This window comes from Dendrobates tinctorius, unplaced genomic scaffold, assembly GCF_039654945.1.
Source record: "Dendrobates tinctorius isolate UK_male_01 unplaced genomic scaffold, ASM3965494v1 ptg000024l, whole genome shotgun sequence".
NCBI classification, from domain to species: Eukaryota; Metazoa; Chordata; class Amphibia; order Anura; family Dendrobatidae; genus Dendrobates; species Dendrobates tinctorius.
Genome location: NW_027361692.1, coordinates 7,909,622 through 7,926,363, shown reverse-complemented (window position 1 = coordinate 7,926,363; position 16,742 = coordinate 7,909,622). Strand labels below are relative to the sequence as shown.

The window sequence follows — 16,742 nt, the reverse complement described above, 5'->3', positions numbered from 1 at the left end:
GACTTGGCATATGACATAACTGTACTTCATATTTCAGGCATGAGCGGGAACAAAGGAGGGCAACAAAATTAATAAAGGAGATGGGGGAACTACAATACCAAGAGAGATTAGCAAAATTAGGATTATTTAGTCTAGAAAAAAGACGACTGAGGGGCAATCTAATAACCATGTATAAGTATATAAGGGGACAATACAAATATCTCTCTGAGGATCTGTTTATACCAAGGAAGGTGACGGTCACAAGGGGGCATTCTCTGCGTCTGGAGGAGAGAAGGTTTTTCCACCAACATAGAAGAGGATTGTTTACTGTTAGGGCAGTGAGAATCTGGAATTCCCTGCCTGAGGAGGTGGTGATGGTGACCTCAGTTGAAGGGTTCAAGAGAGGCCTGGATGTCTTCCTGGAGCATAATAATATTGTATCTTACAGTTATTGTTAGGTTCTTTAGAAGGACGTAGATCTGGGGATTTATTCTGACAGAATTTTATAGGCTGAAATGGATGGACAAATGTCTTTTCTTGGCCTTACTAACTATGTTACTATGTTAGGCATGGGTTAATGCTCTGTTTATATTGGCATTGTGACTATTTTGCTTTCCAATATGAGACAGAAGGGAACCCCCAAAAACTTCCAATAGGTCTTTATTGAACCTAATTTTGTATTAATCATATAATGGTTTATATTTTATTAATAACTAAACATTGTACTTTTCTCATCTTCATTAACAAAGATGGCTATTTTTGTACAGTAGATTTTGTTGATCTTTCTATACTATATTTCCTTAATACACTTTTTAATTGTTAGAAAAAAAGCTATTTTTAGCACAGCTAGTTAATTTTAGTACATATAAATATATACCTTAATCACTTAGATCTATTTTTTCTTTTTTTATTTTCAGATTCAATTGGAATGATGACTCTCCCAGCAGTAAGTTATTGGATGCGTTTCATTTTATACAATCATTTATTTTTGAGGCTATAGTTTTGAAGCTTTAAAGGGAATATTATAGCACACTTTTACACATGGAATACATGGTATGGCTGAAAAGGTGCTTGGCCCCCAATAAACATAGTACCTTGTTTAATAGAGAACCAATGTGCCAGTCATGAGAACTCTAATGTAAAAGTCGTATGTAAAAAGTGATGACAGGTTCTATTTAAAAAAAAATCATAAAATTACAGTAAGTTATCATTCATCATGGGATAAGAGATTTCATGCTGCCTGGTGAGGCTTCAGGAATGGGGCTCTGCATCCTTTGAATATAGCGATAGCCACACATCTGCACCACAATACCATTCATTGTTTGTAGGTCTCCGCTAATCTCACAGACAATTATTATTAATAATTTATATAGCGCCATTGATTCCATGTTGCTGTACATGAGAAGGGGGGTTACATACAAAGTTATAGATATCGTTAACAGTAAACAAATTTACAATGACAGTCTGGTACAGAGGGGAGGGGACCCTGTCCTTGCGGACTTACATTCTACGGGATAGTGGGGAAGAGACAGAAGGTCGGGGGTGCAGCAGCTCTTGTGGTGATGAGGCGGCAGCTCAGGCGGTGGTGAGGCGGCAGAATGGTTATTGCAGGCTGTAAGCTTTCCTGAAAAGATGGGTTTTCAGGTTCTGTTTGAAGGATCCGAGGGTGGTGGATAATCGGACGTGTTGAGGCATGGAATTCTAGAGGATAGGGGATATTCGGGAGAAATTTTGGAGGCGGTTGTGTTGGGAACGAATAAGTGTGGAAGAAAGTAGGAGGTCTTGGGATGATCGAAGATTATGTGAGGGAAGATATTGGGAGATTAGTTCAGAGATAATAGGGAGGGGGTAGATAGTAGTAGGTGTGTAGTAGTAGGTAGTAGGTATGAAGGTAGTAGTAGCATACATGCACGACCATGAGCAGGGCACGTTACAGTGCCATTCTATGAATTATAGGGATTAACAGCTGTAGGGCCCCCAGCAATCAGCATGTTATTGTCATTATCCAGGTTGGATCTGATAGATTAAATGCACAAAGTAACCTTTTTTTCCTTTGGCTGTGTGCCAAAGGTGGTTTTGCCCCCGGTGGCCATTAGAGTCATTGCACTGTGGTGGTTTCGGTTGTAGTTTTCTCCCCTGTGGCCATTAGGGTCATTGCACTCTGGTTCCATTGATTCAGTGCACATGATTATGTAATCGGTGTGATTGCTCTATAAGAGAGTGTCAGGTGTGTCAGTCACTGTTGGTGATAGTTCCTCATTTTCAAGCAAGCCTGGGTGAAGGATGGAGCTGAACGAGAGTCCCGGGCAGCCCAGTCAGAGTGCTGGAGTAGCAGCTATGGTGTCTGCAAGAAGGGCTGGCATGGTTTGGTGGAGGGTCAGCTATGGTGTCTGCAAGGAGGGCTGGCATTGCTTGGTGGAGTGGCAGCTATGGTGTAGAGCTGCACTCAGGATGCTGGACTCGGTTGCTGGAAAGCTGGACTCAAAATGCTGGACTCTTTGGCAGAAAAGCTGGACTCATTTGCTGGACTCTGTTTCTGGACAGCTGCACGCAGGTGGTGGACTTTGTTTGTTCCAAGGCTGCACTATGGTGTTGGATCCGGTTGGAGGAAAAGATGCACGCAGGTGGTGGACTCTGTTGCTGGGAGCGTAAGCAACAGAGCAAAGCTAAGTGGTGTTTCCCCCATTTTGTCACTTTTCCTTACGTGTGTTTAGTGCAGTGGTGGGATTAGTTTCCGCACTGACCATTTCCCTAGTGAGGGTTTAGGTGCAGGGCGAGTCAGGGTTTTAAGGTTCCTGATCATCGCCCGGTGTGGAACCGGCCTAGGGAACATTAGGAGTGTAGAGACACTGACTGAGGGGAGTGCAGAAGGTCTCCACTTCCCGTTCCCTATCGCAGGGCCACCATTGTTCTTGTTACTCAGGTTTTCCCTTATTGTTTAAATTTGCCTTACTGGAGGCGGGGTTTCCAGACATGCGTGTATTACCTAAATTCGCCTGTTGGAGGTGGCGTATCCAGCTACACGTTTTATTATTTAAATTCACCCCACTGGAGGGTGTATCCAGGGTCACACGTGTCATCTAAATCCGCCCTGCTGGAGGCACTGTGCCCAGCCACGCGTGACCGTGACATCACCAAGCATACATTTTTTTTTCTGGTGAGCCTTGGCCATGTGAAGACCTGTGAGCAATTGCTGCTGGGCTTCACTGAGGTGATTGAGGAGCTGCATGGTGTTGAAGCAGTTGCAGCTGCAATTATCAGGGTCTAGGGCCTTCCCTCTGGCTCAACCGGAAAAATCAAATTGCGGCTCCGGCGAAGATGCTCCCCCTGGGGAGCAGGACTTGCTCATACAGGCGGACGCACCCAGACAGGTGGGTGGAGTTGGTCCCCATGGTGCTGTCTGGGGTTCCCCGAGGTGAAGGGGTACGTCCTTGTAGTGAGCAGACTGGTGTTATAGTCCGCGGTGTTATGAATGGGTCACCGAGGAGGAAAACTAAGCAAGCTAAGTCACAGAAAACCAGAGAGGTTGGTAACTCTGCAGATTGCAGACCGCTGATCCTAACCACACAACTACCAGCAGCCGTAGAGCGTTCCTACGATGAATCTAGACGCCTCGTCACAGCCGGAGGACTAAATAAGCCTAAAGCAAGAAAAGGGGAAAACTGCCCCAGAGCAGACTCCACACATGTATTGACGGTGAAACAAGATGAAAACACAAACACAGGCAGGAAATTAGGCTGAGCAAACGATGGGGCCCAAACTAACTAGAAAGGATAGGAAAGGAAAGACACTGTCTGCAATCTGCCCAAAAAACCCTACAAAAATAATGTCCAACACTTCTGATAATAAAATTAACCCTGAAGTCACTAGACTTCTCCCACTATATCAGCACTCTGAAATATTCTGAGACAGAGCAAAAAAAGAGGCCAGTCTAATAAGGAACAAAAAGCAAATTGGCAAATACAGATAAATAAGAGTGAAATTCAGCACAGCCCCAGCCGGGGCTGGCTGACCACACAAAAAACTGAATAGACCAACAAAATCAAGTGTGAACATCTACCTCCACCTGAAATGGAAGTGAGACATCAGGTTGCCGTAAAACTGTAGCTGAAGTAAATCTCCGCTTAAGCTCCTGAAATGCTGAGACAGCCTCAGGAGATCAATTCAGCACATCAGCGCCCTTCTTGGTCAGATCAGTCAGTGGTTTGACAATACCAGAAAAATTACCTATACATTTACAATAGAAATTAGCAAAACCCAAAAACTTCTGGAGAGCCTTCAAAGAAGTAGGCTGAACCCAATCATAAATGGCCTGTACCTTGGCCGGGTCCATTTCAATAGTCGACGGAGACAAGATAAATCCCAAAAATGAAATCCTCTGTACACCAAAGAGGCATTTCGATCCCTTAACAAGGAATTCTCCCTCAAAATCCGGAACACAGTCCAGACATGTTCCACATGAGAATCTCAATCACTAGAAAAGATCAAAATATCATCCAGATAGATGATCAAAAACTTTTCCACAAAGTCTCGGAAAATATCATTCATAAAGGACTGGAAGACAAAAGGGGCATTAGTGAGCCCAAAAGGCATCACCAGGTACTAAAAATCTCCCTCCGGAGTATTAAACGCCGTCTTCCATTCATCCCCGTGCTTGATGCGAATAAGATTATATGCCCCCCTGAGGTCAAGCTTAGTAAACCAGCAGGCACTCTTAACTCTGGAGAATAAATCAGACATCAGAGGTAACAGGTACTGATATTTAACCGTCATCTTGTTAAGGGAACGATAATCAATACATGGTCTTAATGAACCATCTTTCTTGGCCACAAAAAAAAAAAGCCCAGCACGGAAAGGTGACGAGGATGGTCTAATATGACCCTTCTCCAACGACTCCTTAATATAGGATCGCATAGCATCATGTTCGGGTACTGATAAGTTGAAAAGCTGACCATTGAGAAATTTACACCCAGGCATCAACTCAATTGCACAGTCATAACTCCTATGAGGAGGCAAAGATGCAGACTTACTCTCACTAAATACATCAGAAAAATCGGCCAGATAATCAGGAATATTATGAGACAGAGGAGAGGTGGAGAAGACAGAAGCATCCCTAAGAACACACTGACAACCCCAACTCACCTCAGACCCAGATTTCCAATCCAAAACTGGATTATGAGTTTGCAACCAGGGAAAACCCAGAACAATAGTATCATGCAAATTATGCAGCACCAAAAATTTACAATTTTCTTGGTGGTCTGGGGCAACTCACATTATCACCTGGGTCCAAAACTGAGGTTTATTCTCCGCCAAAGGAGTAGCATCAATACCCCTCAAAGGAATAGGCATCCGCAGAGGCGTCATGAAAAAACCACAACGTTTAGCAAAGTCCAAATCCATCAGATTCAAAGCTGCTCCTGAATCCACAAAAGCCTTAGTGGAAAACGTGGATAAGGAGCAGATCAGAGTGATTGCCAAAAGGAACTTAGGTTGTACACTGCCCACAGCAAATGTGTGTGCGAAACGTTTGTCTCGTTTAGGGCACTCAGAAATAGTATGAGAGGCATCTCCACAGAAAAAACACAGCTTATTACGCCTTCTAAACTCCTGACGTTGCGCCCTAGACAAAACCCCATCACATTGCATAGGTTCACACGTTTGTTCAAAAGGTGGCAGCGCCTCCCACGTAGTTTTACGTTCACGAAAACACCAATCAACTTGAATGGCTAATGGCATAGGATCATCCAGGCCAGGGGGAACAGGAAATCCCACCATAACATCTTTTACAGTCTCTGATAAACCCTTCCGAAAGAGAGCTGCCAAAGCACTATCATTCCATGTAGTAAGGACCGCCCACTTTCGGAATTTTGGACTGTATAAGGCCTCTTTCACACATCAGTTTTTTGCCTTCAGGCGCGATCCGGCTTTTTTTGGAAAAAACGGATCCGGCAAAATGCAATGCCGGATCCGGTTTTTCCCCATTGACTTGCATTAGCGCCGGATCGTGCCGGATGGCATTGCGTTTCATCCGTTTTTTGCCGGATCCGGCAACTTGTCTCATTCCGGCGTCTTGAAAAAACGTCTACTGTAACGTTTTTTGTCTCCGGCGAAAAAGCCGGAAGCGCCGGATCCGGCGCTTCCAGCTTTTTGCTACAATGAAAGTCTATGGGCGCCGGAATGCGCCGGATCCAGAAAAAGACGGATCCAGCAACCGGATCCGGTTTTTGTAAGTCTGCGCATGCTCAGATCCAATTGGCCAGCCTCCAGGAACAGAGACAGATCCAGCAAAAAAACGGATCCATTTCTACAGTTCTCCAAAATTTATGCCGGATCCGTTTTTTCTAAAAAAAGCCGGATCATGCCTGACGGCAAAAAACTGATGTGTGAAAGTAGCCTAACTCTGCAGAATCCTGACCCTGGTTTAATGCCAACAGGGTTCTCTCAGCTTGATCAACAGCATTAGGTTCATCATACAACAACCCCAAGGCTTGAAAAAATGCATCCACATTAGTCAGAATAGGATTTTCAGGTGTCAGAGAAAAAGCCCAGTCCTGGGGATCGCCGCGCAGCAAGGAGATGACAATTTTAACCTGCTGCGCAGAACTCCCCGATGAGTTAGGCTTCAAGGCAAGAAATAATTTACAATTATTCTTAAAATTCAAAAATTTAGACCGATCCCCAGAAAACACATCAGGAGTAGGGATCTTAGGTTCAGCAGCATGTGACTGAATGCGGTAGGTGGAAATTCCCTGCACTTCAGCAGCAAGTTGCTCCACACGATCAGACAATTTCTTAATCTCCATTAGGAAAAAAAAATCTTGCTACGGCCCCAGAGAAAAAGAGGAAAAAATTCATTAAAAAAAAAAAAATTTTGACACTTCTTTTTTTTTTTAACAACTTTTTCCTGCTTTTGAGTATCCTAGAATCTGCGGTATGGCTGGTGATTCTGTTATGAATGGGTCGCCAAGGAGGAAAACTAAACAAGCTAAGTCACAGAAAACCAGAGAGGTTGGTAACTATGCAGATTGCAGACCCCTGTTCCTAACCACACAACTAACAGCAGCCGTGGAGCGTTCCTATGATGAATCTAGACACCTCGTCACAGCCGGAGGACTAAATAAGCCTAAAGCAAGAAAAGGGGAAAACTAACTGCCCCAGAGCAGACCCCAAAGGAATAGACAGCCCCCACACATGTATTGACGGTGAAACAAGATGAAAACACAAACACAGGCAGGAAAATAGGCTGAGCAAACGATGGGGCCCAAACTAACTAGAAAGGATAGGAAAGGAAAGACACTGTCTGCAATCTGCCCAAAAAACCCCTACAAAAATAATGTCCAACACTTCTGATAACAAAATTAACCCTGAAGTCACTAGACTTCTCCCACTATATCAGCACTCTGAAATATTCTGAGACAGAGCAAAAAAGAGGCCAATCTAATAAGGGACAAAAAGCAAATTGGCAAATACAGATAAATAAGAGTGAAATTCAGCACAGCCCCAGCCGGGGCTGGCTGACCACACAAAAAACTGAATAAACCAACAAAATCAAGTGTGAACATTAGCAGAAACACTTAGCTTGAGATGACTGGAACAGCGCTGAAAACCAAGACCTGAAAAGCCAGAAGGAATCACCAGCACCAGAATAGGGCTTCGGCTGTCTTAAATCCAGTCTGAGATTCCAGAGATCCAATCGTTATCCTCATCATCAGGTGGCAGATCTCTACTAATTAAATCAACCTCACTACCTCCTGTTACCACCAGAGGGAGCCTGGAAGGAGAACTCACAACTGGTATACCAGAAAATGAGTTCACAACACCGCGGGGCTCATGCCAAATCTTCCATACCACCGAAGAAACCGCCCCCTCCTGGTCGTGTGGAGGAAGGCGACCAGCGAGTGTATAGTTCCTCCATATACCTGGCCCCTTCCTCTCCGGTGTGAGCAGCAGGTGTGCTGCGGGGGAGTGGGGGCAAAGCTCAACCCTCGCCATTATCCAACCCTGGGAGGCGCAGACCTGGGGTGTAAAGGGTTGGAGGTTGGTGTTCCCTTGGTGAATAGCGGGGGTGTGAGTGTGGTGACACAGGGGGACGCCTCTGTTGTCAATCCCAGAATGAGTTCATCGAATTATGACAAATGAATGTGTAGCAATAAACATTCAGGTCCGGTCCTGTGTGTGAACGAGCATGTATGGGTGGCCACCAAAAAACATTCTGTGGAAGTGTGCTGCGGAGTCTTAACAACTCATACTAAACATTTTACATACATAACTCGTTCCCCAGGTCGGCGCTTTGGAGATGAGTGGTGCCTCCAGAACATATATTGCCAATACCAGCGGTGCGTTTGTCATAAACCTGAAGTGCAGGTAGTTGCAGGGGTGAACTCTGGATATGGGCGTCCCCGCTGTAGGTGGTGCCCTGATGAGTGGTCTTGAGGGTCCAGAGGTCCCTCATTAAGGGGAGGGTACTGTCATGATCCAGGTTGGATCTGACAGATTAAATGCACAAAGTAACCTTTTTTCCTTTGGCTGTGTGCCAAAGGTGGTTTTGCCCCCGGTGGCCATTAGGGTCATAGCACTGTGGTGGCTTCAGTTGTAGTTTTCACCCAGGTGGCCATTAGGGTCATTGCACTCTGGTTCCGTTGATTCAGTTCACGTGATTATGTAACAGGTGTGATTGCTCTATAAGAGAGTGTCAGGTGTGTCAATCACTGTTGGTGATAGTTCCTCATTTTCAAGCAAGCCTGGGTGAAGGATGGAGCTCAGCGAGAGTCCCGGGCAGCCCTGTCAGAGTGCTGGAGTAGCAGCTATGGTGTCTGCAAGGAGGGCTGGCATGGCTTGGTGGAGTGTCAACTATGGTGTCTGCAAGGAGGGCTGGCATTGCTTGGTGGAGTGGCAGCTATGGTGTAGAGCTGCACTCAGGATGCTGGACTCGGTTGCTGGAAAGCTGGACTCAAAATTCTGGACTCTTTGGCAGAAAAGCTGGACTCATTTGCTGGACTCTGTTTCTGGACAGCTGCACGCAGGTGGTGGACTTTGTTTGCTCCAAGGCTGCACTATGGTGTTGGATCCGGTTGGAGGAAAAGATGCACGCAGGTGGTGGGCTCTGTTCCTGGGAGCATAAGCAACAGAGCAAAGCTAAGTGGTGTTTCCCCTGTTTTGTCACTTTTCCTTATGAGTGTTTAGTGCAGTGGTGGGATTAGTTTCCGCACCTACCAATTCCCTAGTGAGGGTTTAGGTGCAGGGCGAGTCAGGGTTTTTAGGTTCCTGATCGTCGCCCGTGTGGAACCGGCCTAGGGAACATTAGGAGTGTAGAGACACTGACTGAGGGGAGTGCAGGAGGTCTCCACTTCCCGTTCCCTATAGCAGGGCCACCATTGTTATTGTTACCCAGGTTTTCCCTTATTGTTTAAATTCGCCTTACTGAAGGCGTGGTTTCCAGACATACGTGTATTACCTAAATTCGCCTGTTGGAGGCGGCATATCCAGCTGCAAGTTTTATTATTTAAATTCACCCCGCTGGAGGCGGTGTATCCAGGGTCACGCGTGTCATCTAAATCCGCCCTGCTGGAGGCGCTGTGTCCAGCCACGAGTGACCGTGACAGTTATAATCCATATTGTGGATATGTGATAACTTGCAAAGTCGACAGAACCCCTACAGGGTTTTTTCACACAGTTTAATATTGAAACATAGGAAACAACAAAATCAAATACAAACTAGATGATACTGTCATTTTATACAGTTTACATTTTGGGATCCATTGCAATCTCCATGCTACATTCTAAGGTGTTCATATGTAATGTAACTGCTAAAACCTCAAATAGCCTCTCAAAAAGCTGCAGATTAAAATCGTTGTCAACTTCATGTGACTATAATATGACTGCATTACTGCAAATGTGTTGACTCTCAAATACTCTGAGCTCATAATAATAACTTCAATTACACACACTCAACAGTGAAATGGTGACACCAAGAAGCAAAAGTCATTGGAATTACAGAAATTACAGGATCGATAGACATCTTAATGATAAGCAAATGATGAAAAAAATGAAATCATTTTTCAAGACATAATTTATTCAGTATCGAATATGAGCACCACAAGACACAATATAAGCACTTACACGCATTGGCTGCTATCAATGAGGAATGCCTGAGGAATGTTTTGCTAAGCTGAATGAATTTGGTAACACACTTTATCAATATCCGCTGCTGGCAGCTCCCTTTGCAATTGCTGACACATGGTGTCCCAGATGTGTTTGATGGGAGACAAGGCTGGAGACGCTGCAGGCCATGGTAGCAAGTTTAGGCCACATAGGCTGTTCACAGTAGCATGAGCAACAAAACTGCTCCTGGAACCCCATGGAAAAATGGCCGCACCACTGGTTCCAAGATTCTGATCCTCTCAGATTGTAGCAAGTGTCGATAATTGGCATATCAACCAATGGGAGGCGTTGCACAATCATTCCATCTAATATATAAAGCTGTGTGTATGTATGTATGTATGTATGTATGTATGTATATATGTATGTATGTATGTCCGGGATTGGCATCCGCACCGTCGCAGCTACAGCCACAAAATTTGGCAAAGTCACACGTCTGGACCCCGAGAGTGTCCTAGGCTATGTTGTGAGGTGAAGTTTTAACCCCGCGCGTTCCAATTCACCAAACAATTTTGCCCCTATCTACATAATGGGGAAAAAGTGTGCGTGTATCAAGCCCCGCCCCTCATTATGATGTCATAATGGTTGCCATGGCGACGCTGATGTCATCATAGGTTGCAAGCCCCACCGCTCATTATGATGTCATAATGGTTGACTATGGGATGGAGGATGTGTGATTGGTATATGGGCACTGGACTATGGGATGGAGGATATGTATGACGGGTATATGGGCATGGGACTATGGGATGGAGAATGTGTGATGGGTATATGGGCACTGGACTATGGGATGGAGGATATGTATGACGGGTATATGGGCACAGGGCTATGTGATGGCGGATATGTATGATGGGTATATGGGCACGGGACTATGGGATGGAGGATATGTATGATGGGTATATGGGCATGGGACTATGAGATGAAGGATGTGTGATGGGTATATGGGCACTCAACTATGGGATGGCGAATATGTATGATGGGTATATGGACATGGGACTATGGGATGGAGGATGTGTGATGGGTATATGGGCACTCGACTATGGGATGGAGGATATGTATGATGGGTATATGGGCACGGGCATATGGGATCGTGGATATGTATGATGGGTATATGGGCACGGGACTATGGGATGGAGGATAATTTTAATCTGCTATAACTAACCACAGTTAGTTACTATGCCCGGGCAGTTCCGGGCTCTTCAGCTAGTAATTCATAAACCTGAAAAACATTTGCTTTCCATCTGGATTCTATGCCCATCACATGTGCTACAAATTGGATTTAGGTGCTTGAAAATGTAATCACTTGCAGATCTTAGCGACACCTGCCACTTCCTCAATTTGCAAGACCTTATGGCTTGTCCTTCTTGGTGTGGTCATTTCATTGATGAGGAGTGTATTTTTATATTGACTGTAATAAGAATGTGTGAAATTATATACTTTTCTTCTAACTTCTAAAGAAAGAGCAGGCTTCAAAAGAGATCTGCTTAATTAGCAAATATTATTCAAATTGATCTGTCACAACGTTTTATAAACTATAATAAAACAAGCTTTTGATGAGTTCAGCTAAAGAGCTAAAGCTTAAGAGAGTGAGCGTCCAAGTATATTCGGTCCCTACCTTCCCAGCCTGACTGACAGCTACAGATAGTACTGAGCAGTGCGACATCTCAGCAGCAGGAGAGACACTGAAGAGCTGTCAGTCAGGCTAGGTGGGCACAGATTGAGGTTAAACTTTCATAAAAGATTGTATAATAATCAATGTCATTCTGAAATGGATTTTCAAAGTAAGTACACTAGTCTCATCAGCTCTAGAGAATTTATTTACTAAAGGATTTCATTTGCATAGTGACATCTGGTGATAGATTCACTTGAAGTTGTAGACTAAGATTGCTTTTTTTATGAAAGGTCCCAACAAATTTTACATCCACTTCCTACACGCTAACTGTGAATGGATCAGCTCAGAACATGGTGATCTTCTCAGACACAACATGGATCATTGTTGAAAAGAGGAATGTGCATGTGCTGATTCAAACTGACAAATATGTGTACAAGGCTGGAGAAAATGTAAAAATCAGGATAATCACTGTAAATCCTGATATGAAGCCGTATAAAGAAGGAGTCGTGGACATCGTGATCATGGTACGTCCATAAGATTTGGAACTTTTTTGTTTGTCTTATACAGTAGATATGGATTACATGTTTTCACAGACTTGCACAAAGAGTATATATATACAGTACATATATATATACATATATATATATATATATATATATATATATATACACAGTATATATGTCCATATTTTTTTTGTGGATGATATCTTCTCACATAATTGTGTAAAAAGTATTAACATATTAATATGCATCATGTGCATTTTGGGTTTCTGACAAGGATCCTGAAACCTGCTCCCATTCCTGCAAACTATCAGTGCTGATGTCCTCTCAGTTTTCTCCAAATAAAAATAGCAAAATGTAAGAAACAAACAAAATAATATTTTATATAGCAATGTACATATACAGTATGTCTGAGCTAATACAGTGTAGAAGTATATACTGTATCATGTAAGGTAAAAAATGGGGAAAAAGGTACACCAAAAAATCAAACATACAGATTTGGTGATATTTGGCATACCTAAAAATGATGGCTCTTGGAAAGTTATGACTCTTGGAAGAAGGGGAGGTATGCATACCGCAGTAATAACTTCATTATTTTTCCATATAAATAGACGGTTAAGTGCTTGCTTTTTGCATGACGAGTTGTAGTTTTGATTGACACGATTCATTTTACCAATAAACTGGTGAAAAGACCCATAATTATTCTTCCATCTTCCATTGATGGACCTGTGCACAGGCTTATCCGTTGCATGTCAAGTTGTAGTTTTTATTAATACCATATTGATGCACCTGTAAGGAGAAGACCAGGACCAGGCCGGGTTGAGGGCAGAGCAGAGTACTGCAGTGCGCAGGCGCCGGGAGAGGTCAGAGAGGTCCGGCGCCTGCGCACTGCAGGACTCTGCTCTGCTCTCAACAGGGCACAGCAGTGCACCTGCGCAGGAGCCACGACAGGAAGGAAAGAAGAGGATGGCATCGTATGAAGATGGGAGGCGCCGGACCGGACCGCAACACCCATCGGACAGGAACGGATGCCGGGGTGAGTACTGTATAATCTAACTCTTTTTTCTTCTCTTTCAGGTTACATCGGGGACTTATCTACAGCATTACAGAATGCTGTCGATAAGCCCCTGATGTTGGGGCCGGCAACTCTTATTAGAAAAAAGGGGTGACAGATTCCCTTTAAAGCCCCGGATCAACCTCTTCACCTAGGAGTAGGGGGCATGGCTAAGATAAAATGGCCGCAGCGCGTGGCAAATCAGTTAGTTACAGGGGAACGTGCATCGCGCAGGAGGGCAGTGTCAGGGCTACTGCGGGGGGGCCAACTGCCAGAGCGGGCAAAAACCAGCAGAGGCTAAAAGCTGTTAACAGAGACTGCCGACAATGACGTACCTGGTCCCCACTGACATCACTGACCGTGAGTGACAGGACGCCCAGTCAGGACATAAGCCTGCGCACGTACCGACAGGAGAATTGGGACACCCACTGTGAGGGTTTTCCCTTTGTACCTAAATTGAGTTGCTCGTTGTCCCTGTACGCCGACAGGGGGAAAGACTGTGCTCTATCCGGCTCATCGATTCCTGACACACCGATCACCGACTGGACCACAAGAAATCACCGTCGCCGCCAGGAGCCAAGACGTCATCTTTTCCAGGACCATACCGAACCCCTTATGTGCCACTGCTTTGGCGCTAATGTCCACATCCTGAACTAACAGCATTCTGAAGTCGTCAGACTGATAAGTTTGCTATCCTTGAACTTCCTACCCTATGCTTCACACCCGCTTCCCCTGAGTTACGCCCCCTGTGTTCCTTTATACTGTTTTTTCTGTTTTCTCCCTGCGAGGAGTATACCTGTTAAATTAAACCACACATTAACACTTGCTCTGCCTCCGAACCGTTACTGCATCTTCCTACCTGCTCACACACGTACAATGTTTTGATCACTTTTTGTTACATTTGATGAAAGATTTTACAAGCAAGGTTTCTTGGGAATGCATAGAAGCCACAGTTTTTGCGTTATGTATGTAAAGACAGAAAGTGCATTTGATTCTGCTGCATTTAAAAATCCTTTGGTAGAAATCAAGTTGTTATTAGAGAGATGGTTTTGTTGACCATGGTAGGCAGACACTGGTCTACCAAAACTGTAACCTGTGTCCAGCAATTGCTTAGAATAGAATACTTTGTTGTACAGTATCAGTGAATAAATGGCATAGAAGGAAACAAAATATAACAGACATTTTTATTAATTTAAAGGGAACCAGTCACGTACATACAGTCCGATCTGTGGACAGAACAGTGTAGGAAAGGAGAGGTGGAATAATATACATTTTATAAAAGGATCCAGTATAACTAGTAATTTATTTCCTTGGTGTTTGTGTGAATACGAGTTGAGTTCGCGGTCCAACTTGGTGATTGACAGCTATCTCTGTATGCACAGTCTTACAAGGGAGTCTGTCAATCACTAGTAGAACTGCTGACTGGACACAATTCACATGCTGAACATTTGGTCAGTATTTTACATCAGTATGTGTAAACCAAAACCAAGAATGGAGCGGTCAGAGGAAAAGTATAATAGAAGCACGTCACCACCTCTGCATTTTTTATCCACTACTGATTTTGGCTTACAAGTGCTGATGGAAAACACTGACCAAATACTGAACATGTGAATATAGCCTTATTGAAAAATTTAACACAAAATATCTAGAAGTCTTGATCAGCTTCACTTGCTCTATAACATCCGTCCTGCAGATCAGATACCATTTTCAGCTTTAAGATAAGATTTGTAACATATCTCCATACATGTTAATTTTTCTTTAATTACAGGATTCTTCAAATAACATTGTCCAAAAGAAAGTGAGCATGAAGCCAGACCTAGGGGTTGTTTCAACTGTGTTTTCACTTTCTAGCAAACCCATGCTTGGTGCTTGGACTATTCAAGCAAATTGTAATGTAAGTAATTTATGCCATAAACTGCAATAAATGTTTCCTGAATCCTATGTAATTATGCATCTTTTCTCATGTTGGTAGTATTATAAGGGTTGCAGTTTTCCCTGTATTACAATACTTTAAAATACTTTAAATATAATGTATCTATATTGTAGCATGGTAATGTAGTAAAGTTAAAAAAATAAATTAGTCCATCTAGGTCAACCTATTTCCCTGCAGTCTTGGTCCAAAGAAAAGCTAAAAACTCCCAATGGGGCAGAAAAAAGTCAGTGAGAAAAAATATATAACAGAAGCAGGTTGGGGTTCCAGCTGTTAAGAAGAACACAGAAGCTTTTTATACCCTATGTGGTGCAGTGACCGCTGTGACAGCTAGGGGGCGCTGTATGGGTCATGCACACAGGCATATCCATTGTGGTAATGGAGATAGGATGAACACCAGGATGGTAAATTACCATTATGTATCCCAGGGTGGGTGGCCCTGGGATGGAAGCTTGAACATGTGTTGATCAGCAGAGGTACTGCTGAGGGTTTGCTGCAGTATATCAGGGAAAGCTTCCAGGTGACTTGGTGAGATGGGTGGGACCAGTCACCTACAAACCCACCCAGGGACGTGTGTCTAAACACCCATAGTAAGTCCGTATATATGTGTGTATGGCTGGGTGTCTGAAATAGGACCTGCGATGAGGTCATAGCCATGTGATCCATATCTCACATGTGGGCGTGGCTATGGACCATATAAGGTGACCAGGGTAGGTCACATGGGAGAGAGTGCCTGGATCTGATTGGTCTGTGTGGAAAGTCCCAGAAGGCCGACGTGCTGGAAGGTGTGCTGCCTTCCTGAAGCGCACATGCGGACGCCGCTGACCTTGTGAGGCCTGTGTGTAATGGCCTGTGTGTCTTGGACAGTCCCAAGGAGGGGAAGGACGTCTGGAGTGAGAAGCAGCTAAGAGATAACCCCGGACATGGGGCAATTAACTATGAGACTATAAAGTCTGATTGCTGGACATAGCACAGCCTGTGTGACCACAGGGCTGAGAGCGGAGCTCTATCATGAGCATTCTGTTGTTGGATATAAGACTGTTGCCGTATATGGTTTATGCTGATTAATAAACCGCATGGACTGATATATGTGAAAAACCTGTGCCGGACCAGGTTAATCGGCTGCCAAGCGAGTGTCCCCAACATGAATAACAAGTGCTACCTTAGACCATTTAGAGAAGAGCAAGCACTAAAATTCTCAGATGCCCCTTATTCACACCAAGCAATTCCTCATGTTTGAATGCTTGAGTAACAAGTATGATGGGTGTCAATGGGAAATCCAAGCATTTTTCTGGCAGACCTTACAAAGAAGTCAGATGGGCAGTGAAAATGTTGAAATGGAAGTGCTGAATGGAAGGAGAACAGGATGGTTGGCATCTCTGACTCCCAGATCACTGCTGAGAACAATGGTGTCACACTTTTACTCCACTTTAAGGAGTGACAATAAAACATTCCAAACCGCCGAGAAATTGCATTTTACAGAAAAAAAAGTTAAGAAATATTTTTTTCCTG

General features: G+C 44.0%; 1 protein-coding gene across 1 annotated transcript in view; it reads left to right on the top strand.

The window, feature by feature from the left end:
* The window catches only part of LOC141084548 (CD109 antigen-like), a 202,241-nt gene that overhangs the window by 14,186 nt on the left and 171,313 nt on the right, over positions 1 to 16,742 (top strand). The window contains exons 3-5 of the mRNA XM_073569326.1: positions 897 to 925; positions 12,037 to 12,270; positions 15,069 to 15,194. Of these exons, the coding sequence (XP_073425427.1) occupies positions 897 to 925; positions 12,037 to 12,270; positions 15,069 to 15,194 (389 nt within the window). The remainder of the gene's footprint in view (positions 1 to 896; positions 926 to 12,036; positions 12,271 to 15,068; positions 15,195 to 16,742) is intronic.